We start from the raw sequence: 14926 nt of genomic DNA on the forward strand, positions 1-14926 counted from the left end.
AAATACCCCAACCATAAAATATGGAGAAGGGAACATCATGATTTGGGCCTGTTTTGCTGCATCAGCGCCTGGCCAGCTTACAGTCATTGAGTGGATGATGAACTCCCAAGTGTATCTAAAAAATTCTACAAGATAATGTGTGTTTGTACATCATCTAAAACTCTGTAGAAGTTGGATGATGAAACAGGACAATTACCCAAAACACGGAAGCAAGTTCACAACAGAACGACTAAAGAAAAACTAAATCCACCTTTTGGAGTGGCCAAGTCAAAGCCCAGATCTCAACCCTATAGAGATGCTATGGATTGACTTGGAGAGCCGAACACAAGGCGTCCATGGAATATGACAGACCTAAAAGAGTTGTGTCAGGAAGAATGGGCTAAAATTCCTCCTGGATGTGCAGGTCTGAACCACAGCTATAAATTCAGTGGGTTCACTTAATTTTTTCTACTACCACTTTAAATGCGGAAAGAGTGTGTTCAAAAAAGACCTGCAAGATCATATTTTTACTTCGGGTTATTATTCTAGGCACATAATATTTGTCAATACCCTTGACTTGGATGAAGATAATTTGAAGATAATTTAGACTTGGATAAAGTTTATGCAGCAAACCATAAAAATACAAAAGGTTTAATACCCTTTTTTTTTTTTTTTTTTATACGTGTGTCTTTGTGTGCGCGCACACACACGCACACACACACACACACAGTGGATGGAGACAGACTTATTGCAGGCTGTTGCAGAATAATACAGACTTTGTTTTTGGTTCAATATGTATCTTATAAATGCCTTCTGAACAGAAAAGTTAAAAACGATTTAACTACAGTTTACATATGCATATAAAAACTAAGAAAAATATAGGTCTATATAACGTGTGCGAGTATGTTTCTCTACTATGAAGTTTCTCATAAAACCTCTCTGAAATAATGATTTCACTAGGCAGATAAAAACTTCAAAAAGATTAAAGAAATAAGGGGAAAAGGCATATTGAGTTCTAAAGTTTTATTACTGAGTAAACAAAAACTCCACAGTCATTTTGTTTGAATAAGGGCATGACAACACAGACAACCTCTGCAGCACTAACACTGTAATAGCAGTGACTGAAAGAAGGAGGATAATAAATACACAAGATATTCCCCACAATTTCTCTTGCTGTTCTCCTTCAGACTTTGCCTTAACATGGGTGGTGGTCTGGTACTCGTTTCCTAGGGGGGAAAAAAAGAAACAAATGGACAACAAGAAATGAGTCATCATAACACATGGTCTCACACAGTGATCAGCATTTTTCCCCTCACACCAAACTCTCATACTTTCCCCATCCGGTTCAGGAGCTAAAACTCACACAGAAGTTAAATGTATAGCTACTATATGGTAATCTAGAAGGCCCTCTACTGGTGGTGCGACTAAAGGTAAGCAAGCATCCAATCTCACCTGGGTGCTGCCTTGATTATGTCATCCACACGGAGGATCATTTCTGCAGCTTCAGCAGCGCTCAGCAGGACCTGCCTCTTCACCTGGAAACTTTCTGTGATGCCCAACTCCGCCATGTCTCCAACTGTTCCCTGTGACATGTCTGAAACAGTTTGAGGAACAAGGATTAGAGCCAATCACAAAACTTGCAAGTAAAAGAATGGTTTCATAAATTCTTAAAGGTAGAATTATTTATTTATTTAAAGAATTAAAGAACCGGCCATTTTGATTGATTCATCTATTTGAAAAAAAAAAAAAAAAAAAACCAAAAAGGCATTAGGAGTCTGTAAGTGCGTGTGCTCCCAGAGGTGAACTCACCCAAGCCGAAAGTGGATTTGTTCTCTTGGTGAGCTGCTCTCAGCTGGGCCACGAGGTCTGCGCTGTCATAACCAGCATTATCTGCAATAATGGTTGGCAACTAAAAAAAAAAAGAAAACAAAAAATAGCATTAAAAAAAATGTTTGTTAGGCTAACCTCAACTAATTAATGTGTATTCATCAGAAACTTAAACTTGATTAAGTTGGCACTATCCAAAAAAAGAAGTGGAAGCAAGAGGCACAAATGTTTCAGAGATGGATTCCCTGTGATGCTAAAATGAGCACAATTAGCCTGCAGATAACCGTAGTAAACATACACCAGGTTATCCTGTAAAATTATTCAACAATAATTATAAAAAATAATCAGCTTCCAAATTATTTTATCAAGGCTCTAAGAAACGTATGCATATAACAGATTAGCACACGATATAAACATCACTTACCATTCTCAGAGCTTTGGCAAAGGACTCCATAGCTACAGCTTCTTTGCCTGGAGTTCTGTTAGCCAAGTCTGTAACAGCTTTAGCCATCAACATCTCTGAACAACCTGGAGGAGACAAAAAAGACATTGCCTTATTAAATCCCTGAAAACTTGAAGTAAAAACGGAAAAAAAAAAAGAAAGTGAGTGTGTGTGAGAATGCTCACCACCACCGTAGACAGTACGAGTTTCTTTAACAGTCTGAGCCAACACACACAGAGCATCATGGAGAGAACGCTCAGCCTCATCCAAAATCTGCTGAGTTGCTCCACGGAGAACAACAGTGCAAGCCTCACCTGGACGCAAGCAAAAAATAATCTTTTGAGACCGAGTCAATATTAAAGCTTTTAGCCTCAAACACTGAGGGCACTCATGCTTTCACAATTCATTAATACAATACATAATTTCTATGGATCTTACTAAAGAATATATTACTAAGTCATTACTCAAATTAGTATAAGGCTATGTCAAAAGAGATGCTTCCTACTGAATTATACTAATAGCATTCTATATATTTATTGTATAGTAATACATCCCAGAACTAATCTAGATATGTCTTATTCATGTTCTAGACATTCTTCAATCAGCATCAGCAAGTAGGCAGAGCTGTTTCAACACTCACCCATGGCCACTCCAGAGAAATGAATAAGAGTGTCCTCTCCAATCATGACTTCCTCAATGAGTTTACAGTGGCCTAGCTTCACAAGCTCAGGGTGGTCAAAAGTAGATGCAATCTCTCCCCCTGTGCAATGATGTAATGTTACAATGTTACTATTTAAAAACAACCAATAAAAGCTATTATTGCAACAGACACACATTAAAAACATACCGGTGACCAGCGCCAGTCTCTCTACTCCAACAAAGTCTGCATGCTCAATGGCCATAACACCAGCAGCAGCAAAGAGCTGCTCGGGGTAGTTATAGATCAGCTGTCTAATGAAGGAAGAAACACAGTAAAATTTAATAACCTCCCAGTAACCAGAATCTTTATAAACAAACAAACAAACAACCACACATCACAAGACATCAAAAGAAATACCTATTTTAGATTTTCCCTACTGTCAGGGACAAGCCTCTTGGAGTAATTTTTACCCTTGGAATGCATTTGAATGCACCATTTCTACCCTTCATTGGAATGCACATTGCAATGAAACTTTCACATGCCCATAGGCAGCATTTATTGTATTAATGTACAGGTAACTAATTGTACAGGTTTTTCCCCTCTTTACACAATTTAAGTGGCCATGAGCACCCTTCCTGTACTTAAAATCCAAATGTAAACACTGAGTACTGATTTAAGATTAAACTTGTACCTGTTGATGAAGCAGTTAATGCCGTGCTTCAGAATACGCTCTACTTTCTCTTTCATTTTTTCTTTCTCTGCAAGTTCAATCTCAGCAACTTTTGCTGTGGAGTCCACACGCACCCTGGAGCCAAAGATCTACACAAGAAGTGACACACATTACCAAACAATGACTTTGTCCTCAATCGTTGGATGTTTTTCCTAAATAAATGCTTATAGCAGTGGAAAAATTCAAGATATACCTTGATCTTATCCGTGTCCATGCCAGTGTTAGCAATGAGGATGTTTGCATTTTCAAGTCTCTTAGGTTGGTTGACACCAATTTTCTTGTCAAGCAGGAATCCTTTGAGAACAAAATAAAAAAATTAATAAAAATAAGACTTATCTTTAAAGACCAGATCACCACAAAACTCTACATAAAGAATTGCACTATAAACGGCATAATTAAAACACAATTAAGACGAACGCCTAATTTATTTTCCCGTAGAAGCAAAGAGAACATTAATATGAATATGTCAGATAATAAACCAAATAAAAGTCTGTCAATTTTCAGACCTTCATCCAGGTAAGAGTCTGTAAGGCTTCCTCCGAGCTTCTTGATGACATGTATGGCCTCCAGGTTGCCAGATCCTTTCAGTCTGAGTACGGCCTCCACAGCCAGTTTGGAAAAGTGGTCTTTATGATGAGTGAGCAGCTTTGATGACAGAGTGGTGCGGGCAATGTTCAACAAATCCTCCTGAAACTTCACCTGATCGTTACTGTAAACATAAACAGGACAAGTGTGAATGCACATGGTTTTTAAAAGCTGTGTTCACTCGTATGGATGGAATGGTGTAAAATCCCCTACAGGGTAAATATGAAAGGGTTCTGGGGCATAATTAGCTTTGCTTCTAAAGTTATGGCAGTTTCAGTGTCTGACAACAAGCCTCATGATATAACCCAGTATGTCTCTGCAATGACAGCAGTTATATTAAAAGTAGCAGTAACAGTTTAGAAATGACATATCTACAGAAATGTACAGTTCAATGAGGAGAGATATTATATTACAGACCTTCTACAAAACTATACCAGCTCAAATGTTATGACAACCAATAGAAAAAACATGGGGGGAAATGTATATATGTTAACAAGCCATTTTTTTAAATGCTGACATTTACCCATGATCAACTGCTGCCCCCTTCAGAGCCTCACGAGCAGCCTGGGTTGCTTTTCTCCAACCTGCGATAATGATCTGGGGATGGATTTTCTTGGCAATCAGCAACTCTGCTTCCTAGTGCACAAAAAAATAAATTTTAAGGCATTTTAGCCAATATGTTTTTATCCAAATATGACTTTGCAGTGCACTCTTTGCTGACTTCGGCCTTCAGTTACATAAACTCACACACAGATAGAAAACTACTGTCAGCAGATTGGGACGCTCTCAAGCAATTTTAGGTGATGGTTTGTTACGTCACTGAGCAACATTTAAACAGTGTATTTATGAAGCCATTTAACACAAGAAATTAAGACCACGCTGCCTCACCCTGAGCAGCTCAGCTGCCAGCACAGTCACAGAAGTTGTTCCATCTCCAACCTCATCATCCTGGACCTTGGACATATCTGCATAAATACAGAGAAATTCTCAGATTACCAGTGCAAGTTTCTGAAGGTGGCTTGTCATGTACGTTGTACTGAATCAGTCTAGATTAAATTTAATATTACATCACACTCACCAACCAAGACTTTGGCAGCAGGGTTGTCGACACCAATGGCTTTCAGGATTGTTGCTCCATCATTGGTCACTGTAACAGAGCATTCACGCCCACCACCCAAGAGAATTTTGTCCTGCATAGAACATAAGAAACACAAGACTTAAACACACAAGATCATCTTAAAAACATATAACAAATACCTGGGTATTTAAACAGAAATTTGCCCATACCATTCCTTTTGGTCCAAGTGTGCTTTTCACCAGATCACCAATAGCAATGGCACCAATAAAGGAAGACTAAATGAAAAGAAACACATGACACAAACTGCTTAAACGCACATGAATGACTTGAGCTTACCTACCACTGTAATGTTAATATATCATAGAATATTTAAAGCAGAACAAGGAGGGTTTGCTATGGTTGGAACACTCACCAATCGAGCAGTTTCTGCTTTCTCTTCATCAGCTCCATGTTTGAAGATGTTCACTGGGGCCATTGATATGGAGGCCTGCCAAATCACAAGAGAAAGGGCATAACATTAAATCATAAGCACCTACTACAATACACCATTCATTACAACTCCATATAACAGTCAGAGAAAAAGAAAACAAAAAGCAAAATCTTCATTAAAGTTCACATTTCTTAATTACAAAAGACACTAGAGCAATAATGCTTTTGCAATGTTTTATATCCTCTATTATAATCTCTAAATTTTCACCTGTTTTCTGCAGTGTTGCTACAAATATTTTACAATAAAGCAGATGACCATAAGATGCTTGGACACTTTCAATCTTAAGTAAATTTGGTTATTTATTCAGTGTACTTTCTACAATACTTATCAAACTGATAGGCTCTCTGTGTCAGAGAAAAACACCTGCAGCACAGATTAAAGCTGGTGGTAATGTATTTGTGTAAAGAAATCCTGTTTTTTTTTCCTGAAAATGGTGTCGGTGAGTTTGTGTTCAATAATGAAATCAAATTCAGAAGTGTACAAAAACCATGTTTGGAAGTAAAAATGCTTAAATCTGCACAGAAACGTCCGAGGTAATCTTAAAAACACCAGCTGCCTGTTGAAAATAATTTGTCAAAATAAATTATAATCTTGGTGTTGTCTTAATAAAATATCTGAATCACAATTTGTTTGTTGATGTTTAAATGTTAAAATACTTTTGTGGATGCTAAACACACACACATACACATGTATGTGTGTGTGCATATATATATATATATATATATATATAAAATGGCCATATAAATAAAATGTATTATTATTATAGTATACCGTATAATATTAAGTAGACTCCGTATAGGGCTTTTGTAGAAGTCAGTGAAGTGGGGACTATGAGTTATTCTCTTTAAAAAAAGATGCACATATAAGCATATGTTATTTAAAAATTAGGAGTATGGTCTACAGAGACAGGTTTTAGGTATAAAGCTTCATGTGCAGTATTCTCTTTTTAATACTGGAGTATATTTCAGACTGAGTAAAAGTGTTGGTGGCTGGTTTAAGGAAACGGCTCCTCCCTTTTCTCTCAGAAAGCACTAGAAAGTCCGTTAGGCGCGTTAGCTCACATGCATAAATCATAGAGATGCTATTTAAATCAACACGAGTACTACGTCTCTGCCCATTTAACCACAAATTAAATATATGCTTTAATAACTTGAAATCAATACTACTGTCGAATTTGTACTAAAAAATATGGATATTCATCACGAGCGGCTGACACATGGACTGAATCTCAAATCTCACCCAATCCACTCCCTACATAGTGCACTCCGAGTTACCAAATTTAATTTTCTACACCGAAGCAGTTCACTCCATATTCGGGAGGGAATGTAATACACTTGAGTTCCAAACGGCTCTTTACTAGACATAGTATGCTGTGCTTTTGTCCAAATGTCATTGTTTTCTGATCTGAAAAGTGTACTACGAAGTGTGTAGGGCGTGATTTGGGATTCGGCCGTGGTGTTAACCGTGGCTCGCTAACAGCCGCATATCAAACAAAGGACACTGGCCGAAAACGTCAACCGAATTTAGCTGTTATTAATTTATTCACAGAGAGAATTAGGGCACTTCACATCAACCCACCGACGAGCAATTGTAATGTACACAAATGTTCACATGTTTAAGGTTAGCACGTTTACTAAAGCAAAGCCGGGGCAGTCCATGAAACTGGAGGCTGCTTCTTGTACGACTTTTCCAATCTCACATAAATAGTGCAACAGTTTCATTCTGAAACCTTAACATGCTAAGACCTTTCAAGTCTTTAAAGTTCATTAGATATAACACAGCCAGTCCAAGCCATGAGGCTGAAATTTGAATGGCCTGTTCCACCTTAAAAGTTGCAGCGTGAACCTAGCTTGGGCACTATTTAAGGTAGAACGGGTAAATCGCAGCTCGGTAGCCGGCCCAACATGTGCACTCCGAAACTGAATGACTGAAGGCTGATAACGGCCTTTTGATTTCAAACTATAAGCTCATGGCCTTAGTAGCATGTTTCAATCACCTCAAATATGTCGTTTGTTTTACTCCGGACTAATTTCACAGTGAAAATAAAATTATTTTACTGAAAAAACTCACCATGGCTGCTCGGGGTTTGAGTTAAAGCCGCACACAGGAACCTCGCAACGAGCGGTGACACAGGGAATATGGGCGGGAGCCGTCGGCAAACCTTTCAAATTAAAAGCTCCACAGCGTTTGATTTACGTTTCAGAAATTGAACATTTCACTCATATTTAATTTTACAGTATATATATATACAAATTTCAGCTTTACTCTAGATACATTGTGTGCCCAATTTCACCTGGCTTTTCAATGGTCAGGACTGTCAAAGTACCACCATTGAGCAGGTGTTATTTGGGACGGGGATCATTCTCTGCACTGCAGCCTCAGCATGACACCTCTTGACACAGTTGTGTAGCTGGAGTTTTTGAAACCCTCAGTGTCACTGTTGGATTGAGAATAGTCCACCAACCAAAAATATCGAGCCAACAGAGTTCTGTCCAGTGGTCACTGATGAATTATTATAAACTGTACAGCAACAGATGAGCTACTGTCACTGATTTTACCAACAAGGTGAACCAACAAGTTTTTTTTGTGTGTGTGAGACACAGAACACTGTATAAAAACTCCTGCAGCACTGCTGTGTCTTGTCAATTTGTACGAGTGCAACCCATGCACATATTAGCACCCCATCCAACAGCCAAATTGTGGTCCTGAACATTGAAGAACAAAGTGAAAGGGGACAGAAAAAGTATGTAGAGTCACATATGGAGTACTATAAAGTCAGTGGAGATGTGTGAATGGACCGCAGTGGAAGCATGCAAGTTAGCAGGGTTTGTTCCTTGGGTATATGATTGGTACTGACTGCTTATTTCAGGGTTGTGTTTCCATTATTTACATAAAATAGATGTATTCGTCAACCTTAAAAATCGTTTAGTAAACTTTGACAATATTTAGCCATGACATAATGGATGGTTTAATTTCCAGTGTGGCATGTTGCAAGGAAATGCAATTTTTAACCATTGTCTACTTTCCAGAGAAGACTTACATTCAAAAACAGGTGTGAAAAATACTTCTGTTCCTGTTACCATACTAATTACGGGTATTATAAATATTTCTGGGACAAATTATAAACAAATTTAAAGTATCAAAATATTGCTGATAGAGTAAACTATGCTCTGCCGATGTTTTGTGTGAGGTACTGGAGTACAGTCTCTTGAGTGTAGGTGAGCAGGTGAAGGGTGGGGCTCTGTCTGCAGGAGGGGGCCGGACAAGAACTGACTCAGATAAAGAGTGAGAACGCTGGAGTGGAAGATGGGTGGAGTGAAAGCAAGGAAGAGAAAACAGAGACTGAGAGCGTGAGTCTGTCTGGAAGAACAGGTACGTGGAGGAGGATATGAATAGGATAAGCAGAAATGTATTTAAAATAATCAGCAATGACTTGTGCTTGTTGCGCTCACTGGATCGCCATGGGAGATGGAAAGAGAGGACGCTTGAGAATGTGCTGAGGCAATGAGAATCTACAAGTGGATTTCTTTGTTGCTGCATACACCTGTGTGAAACAGACTAGAAGGGGGCCTTTACAAAGTTACAAAGGCACTATTTTGGAAGGACGTCACTAAAGAAGGCCTCAAACACTATTACAATATAAACACACTACATGAAGCTGGAAGAAGATCATTTGTAATGCTGAATTCCTCCCAAAAGCTGCTCTAAAGTTACACTGACCAAACTGACCATGCAGCCATCTGGACTAGAACAGGACGACAGCTTTGATTTCTTGTTCAAAATCATCCTGATTGGAGACACAAATGTAGGAAAAACCTGTGTGGTTCATAGCTTTAAGACAGGAATCTTCTCAGAGAGACAACAGAACACCATTGGGGTGGACTTCACTGTGCGAACTCTCAACATAGAGGGCAAAAAAGTAAAGGTAAGTCGAATTTTCATTTACAAGCTCTGTGCTAAAATGTGGTCCATGTGAATCTTGTGTCATGAGTTTAGGAAGTGAACGTCAAATTAAAATTGTCTTCCAATAATCTTTAAAAAAAATGTAATGACTTTTTGATGACCTGGCACTACTCATCTGATTGCGGGTGACATCACCATGCACCAGTGGTTAGGGACAAATAATGTTATGCTGTAATACCCCCAAAACCCACCACCACCCCCTCACTCCCAAAAGCTAGCTTCAGTAGATGCCTCTTCATAAAACAGGGTTTCACTCTGTAGGAAAATACATTCATACTGACTTGTAGGGAATATGCCATTTTTTTTCTTGCTTCCAGAGCAGAAGCAACTGCCATTTTCTTACATTATGTTTTTTGAAGAACAGCAGGAAGTGTTTAAAACTGTCTGTGTCAAATCCCCTTATGGAACTAATATAAAGCTCTGGAATATTTTTTTCTAAGGGACAGTTTCTTCCTGAAGCAACTAGCTGAGCATCGTTAGATCCTTATCAGTATTTAGGTGTATATTTGCCACACACTCAGGTCTTTGAAACTTTGCTGAAAAAAACTAGTCAGACCGGCAGAGGCCCTGGGGGACAGGCTCTACAGGTTTACTTTAACACAGGTCCTGCATTGTTGTCCAATACTCTCCTTAAGCCGCTTTAACTGACCATTTTTCAGGTGGGTACTTTCAAAACACAGCAAGTCAAACAGTGTTTCACAGTCCTTTGAATTGGTAAAGGCCCCTTGTGTGGGTAATGGGCAGTGAAATTGTTGGGATAAGTAATGGATGACTTGGACCACATCCTTGACTGTGCTGTTGAAGAGCCAGTTAAACCTCAGAGACAGTAAGATTGGAATGTGTGGTATCCTCAGTCTAATACCACGTGTGTCATTGTTGGATTGTGACAGAAAACTGTATAAAAGTTCATGCTATTTCTGTACAAGGCTGGTGAATTTATTTTGAGCTGAATATAAATTTCTGACATGTTACTGATGGAAATGTACATTTGTTTCCTGAATAATACACCTGAGAAATAACACTTAAAACATTGAGGGAAGCAATAATCCATGAAAATATTACCAAAATAAAGAGAACTCAGTTTATGACATAAGATACTCCTCAAATCTTTGGCCATATATGGTAAATGGCATTATGGAACACTTAAGGTATTTGCCTTTAAAAGACTTTTATTGTATCTTAAATCATTATTATTGTGCCCTGCGAAGGACTCCAGGGTGTGTTCCTGCCATGTGCCTTGCGCCCAGTGATTCGGAGTAGGCTCTGAACCCACCGCAACCCTAAATTCGATAAGCACTTAAAGAAAATGAATGAATGAACAAATAATTATTACTGTAGAAATAAGTTGAAACTTGAATCCCACTGGGGTCTTGCCTATTACCGGATGTCCCATAATACCTGGGAAATCTCCCATTAATACAAGGGAAACTGCTCCCATTGCTAAACACATCCAGCTCCAAACACTGCCTCTACATACTGCTGTAATGTCTGATTTTCCAGATTATTTCAAGTGACAGATATCTACCTTTATGGCAAATGGAGGAACGTCTTTAGCACACACTCAGTCTCCTATAAAAATATATGTATTATAGCAAAGTCATATATAAGTCATAAAGTTATACTGTTTTATACGTGTTATGTGTTTAAAATACGGATGGAATGGTTCATAATAGTGAGGGCCTCTGTCACAGCTCCCAGGTCTGTGGTTCTGGAATCAACTTCCACTTCAGGCCAACCTTATTTTCCCCAGTGTCTGCATGGGTTTCCACCCATGATTCAAAAACACAAGTAGGTGGACTGCCTGTAGGAAACAGGTCAACAGGTGAAAGTGTGAATGACTGGGTGAGCGTGTGATGCACTGTGAAGGACTGGCATCATGCCCAGGTTGTATTCTTGCCTTGTGCCCAATGATTCTGGATACTGGGGACCTGCCATATCCCTGACCAGGATAAAGGGGTTACAGAAGGTGAAATATCGAATATGACAAAAAAAAAGACAAAAAACAAAACAAAAACCTGGGTTCTAACATCTCCAAAGTTGAACAGTGGAAGTAGAGATTTAAGATAATTGCACAGCATCATAGCAATGTCCATGTACCCAAAAGCCATCACACATTTCCTTGAACAACCACACCAGTTACTGTACATTTTGGTCACTGCAAAGCACCACCAAGAAAGAATCTGAAAATGAAAATAAGTGGAATAATTTCATTAATAAATTCGTGATGTATAAATTGTCCAAAAAAGCTTCTCTGGCATTTGCATTGCTAATGTTTAGATAAAGAATGCTAACTCTTAAGATCTCAGGATTGAAGCACAGATTAAAGCTGGAGAGGAGTGTGCAGGCTGCAGGTGTGTTAGGTTGCCATGGCACTGCATCATCTCTAATGAGCAGAGATGTTAGGAGTCTCAGTGAATCTCAGTGGGATCCAGCACTGAGGCAGTGTCTTCACAAAGAGTAACAATGTTCAAAGTAAATACAATTCACAGTCTAAATGACTCTTTTCATACACAGATTTTTCTTTTTTAAAATATATATATTTATTTTAAACATCATTAATTATTTCCATAGTTTCCCCAAACAATTACTAATGTAAAATATGCTAATGTATGCATATGCTAATATTAGCCTTTTCCCCCCTAGTTTTTTCAGTGTTATGTGACATTAGGAAAACTAACTAGTGGATGAAAACTGTCAAGGAATAAAACTGTCAAGAGACTGTGAAGAAGTAAAGAATATTATAAATCTTGTGTTTCCCTATAAATATTTCACATGACTTTGTTTTTTTTTTTAGCAGCAGAACTATTCAGAATATTTTTTCTGTGTACACACAGTCTTTGTGAAAGACCAACCTATATGTCCTGTCACAGATGCAGGTGTGGGACACTGCGGGTCAGGAGCGTTTCCGCACCATCACTCAGAGTTACTATCGCAGTGCCCATGGAGCCATGATCGCCTACGATATCACACGAAAGACCACATTTGATTCCATTCCACACTGGATCAACGAAGTGGAGCAGTATGGAGCTGCCAATGTTCTGCTAGCCCTGATAGGTAAACAACAAGCACAGCTCAGCCTCACTCTTTCAACATCTGCTTCTGCTGTCGGACCCAATCATTTACTGTTTGCACAGCAGACAGAGGTTCAATTTCCAATTACACATTCTTTTTGAAAAGCACTCTAGGTCAGGTTTTGCACAGTTGTTAGCCCTAGTGTCTGTGTATATTTACTTAACTCTTTTTGCTTTTACTTCAAAAGTGATTATCTTTTGTCTGCACCTATTGGTTTCTGACTTGGGGCGGCATGGTGGCGCAGCAGGTAGTGTTGCAATCACACAGCTCCAAGGACCTGGAGGCTGTGGGTTCAAGTCCCACTCTGGGTGACTGTCTGTGAGAAGTTTGGTGTGTTCTCCCTGTGTCAGTGTGGGTTTCCTCCCACTGTCCAAAAACATACAATGGTATGTGGATTGGCAAATCAAAAAATGTCCATAGGTGTGAGTATATGTGTCACCTTGTGAAGGACTGATGCACACTCTGTGTGTTCCTGCCGTGCACACAATGTTTCCGCGTAGGCTCCGGACCCACCACAACCCTGAATTGAACAAGCGGTTACAAACAATGAATGGACGGACTCTGACTTTTTCAAAGTATTATTCTACTTACACTGGCCAGATAGCAGTTGGTGCAGTGAGGTGGCTTATTGTTAAAAATGTTCGAGGAATGAACTGTGGAACATTTATTTGATTAATACATTAGTTTGTAGGAGTCTTGGTTTTCAGTTACTTGTGTAGTATACAAACTCATTTTTAGGAGATATATATTATGTGGTAGTGTTTCTTGATAAAACTAACTAACAGCTTTACTTTAAACATTTTATTTTGCAGGTAACAAGTGTGATCTGGGATCTGAGAGACAGGTTGAGTTCACTGAAGCGTGCTCAATTGCAAAGGAGAGAGGCATTTTAGTGGCTCTAGAAACCTCTGCGAAGGAGAACCAGAATGTAGAAAAGGCTTTTATGATGATGGCCCAAGAGCTAATGGTGCAAAATGGACTGGCTGTGAAAGATGATGCATGGGTCAATTCACCTGGAATCTTACTGCGCTCCAACTCTAGGCCCATTACTTGCCCAACATCTACACCTGAAAAAAAGGGGTGCGATTGCTAACACATGGGAAAACTTTTAAAATCAGAGATTACAAGTGTTTGGAAATTGGAGTGTATCCTCTAACTTTAAAAGCTGCATTCTTTTAATATCAAAGATTCATGGACTGGTTGGTCTGATAGCATTAAATCAAAACAGACAAAATGAAATCATAACTGATTTAAACCAGGGTGTGATCTTTACAAACGGCCGCTAAAGAACATTACTAAACCGCAGGGGTGTATCAAGCTTCTGGGATGGGGAAGTAAAATCCCTCCTGAAATTATCATAGCCACATTACAATTACAGTTGTGGTGCAACTGTAACATTATAACTTCCGTAATTTCTATATTTTATGTACATCTAGGCCCACAGTATGGAAATACTGTGGTTTCTGCAGACATATTGAAATTACACGAGGATAGTTAATATTCCTTCTCTCCCCATAATAGCATTACCCATGAATATCAACCTATGCTGCCCTGCGTGGAGTCCCTACTTTTTATTGTTTGTGCCAGGCGATCAAAACTGCTGCATGGTTTTATTTCACACTTTAATTTACACATAGCAAGCCTGTGGTAAAAATGATCAACTCAACTTAATTGGGTTTGATTGAAAATGAAGTCTATCTTTCCTTGCCTTCTCCTTTTTTTGTGCATCCTAATATTGATTGACAAAAAGAGAACAACTTTTTCAAAATACAGTCCCAGGGCCATCACTAGAGATTAATAATTAGGGGGGCTAAGTTTAACCAAGGGGGTCTGGGGTAATTGCCTCATAGCAGCAAATTTCTTTGATGAGGCACTGACTAAGCAAAGCCTCAAGTAACTGTGATTATCCTTCTACAGGTAGAAAAACAAAACTGAGTTTTGAACAACTATCTGTAAAATATACAGTCATAACATCAGGAAAGAACATATACATTAAATCAGTCTACCCTATATACTGCACTGTTTAATGCATGAACATTTTAATTGGCTCTTTCAGTAGGTTTACTTTACCTTCATCAATAATCAGGTTTCCTCTGATAGCACAATGCTATTTGAACTAG

General features: G+C 38.8%; 2 protein-coding genes across 2 annotated transcripts; one reads left to right on the forward strand and one right to left on the reverse strand.

The window, feature by feature from the left end:
- Positions 1 to 993: 993 nt before the first annotated feature.
- Positions 994 to 7958, reverse strand: cct2 (chaperonin containing TCP1, subunit 2 (beta)). The gene is made up of 16 exons (XM_066668255.1): positions 7842 to 7958; positions 5694 to 5768; positions 5491 to 5556; positions 5282 to 5393; positions 5092 to 5168; positions 4727 to 4839; positions 4125 to 4327; positions 3812 to 3912; positions 3580 to 3707; positions 3096 to 3199; positions 2889 to 3008; positions 2434 to 2562; positions 2231 to 2334; positions 1789 to 1888; positions 1432 to 1573; positions 994 to 1205 (listed from the first exon to the last, which is right to left on the reverse strand). Exons 1-16 carry the CDS (start codon positions 7842 to 7844, stop codon positions 1175 to 1177), a joined length of 1608 nt encoding a protein of 535 aa, XP_066524352.1. The 5' UTR covers positions 7845 to 7958; the 3' UTR covers positions 994 to 1174.
- A 1131-nt stretch (positions 7959 to 9089) lies between these two features.
- On the forward strand, positions 9090 to 14782 carry LOC136695450 (ras-related protein Rab-19-like). The gene is made up of 3 exons (XM_066669528.1): positions 9090 to 9696; positions 12605 to 12788; positions 13619 to 14782. Exons 1-3 carry the CDS (start codon positions 9502 to 9504, stop codon positions 13897 to 13899), a joined length of 660 nt encoding a protein of 219 aa, XP_066525625.1. The 5' UTR covers positions 9090 to 9501; the 3' UTR covers positions 13900 to 14782.
- The last annotated feature ends 144 nt before the right edge of the window (positions 14783 to 14926 follow it).

Source organism: Hoplias malabaricus, chromosome 4, assembly GCF_029633855.1.
Source record: "Hoplias malabaricus isolate fHopMal1 chromosome 4, fHopMal1.hap1, whole genome shotgun sequence".
In the NCBI taxonomy this organism is placed as follows: Eukaryota; Metazoa; Chordata; class Actinopteri; order Characiformes; family Erythrinidae; genus Hoplias; species Hoplias malabaricus.

Coding starts and splice junctions, on each gene's coding strand:
- cct2 (XM_066668255.1), bottom strand. Junction 3,708..3,811: donor TGGACACGGATAAGATCAAG/GTATATCTTGAA, acceptor CTTCTTGTGTAG/ATCTTTGGCTCCAGGGTGCG. Junction 3,009..3,095: donor GAGACTGGCGCTGGTCACCG/GTATGTTTTTAA, acceptor ATCATTGCACAG/GGGGAGAGATTGCATCTACT.
- LOC136695450 (XM_066669528.1), top strand. CDS start 9,502: ATGCAGCCATCTGGACTAGAACAGGACGACAGCTTTGATTTCTTGTTC. Junction 9,697..12,604: donor TAGAGGGCAAAAAAGTAAAG/GTAAGTCGAATT, acceptor GTCCTGTCACAG/ATGCAGGTGTGGGACACTGC. Junction 12,789..13,618: donor TGTTCTGCTAGCCCTGATAG/GTAAACAACAAG, acceptor TTTATTTTGCAG/GTAACAAGTGTGATCTGGGA.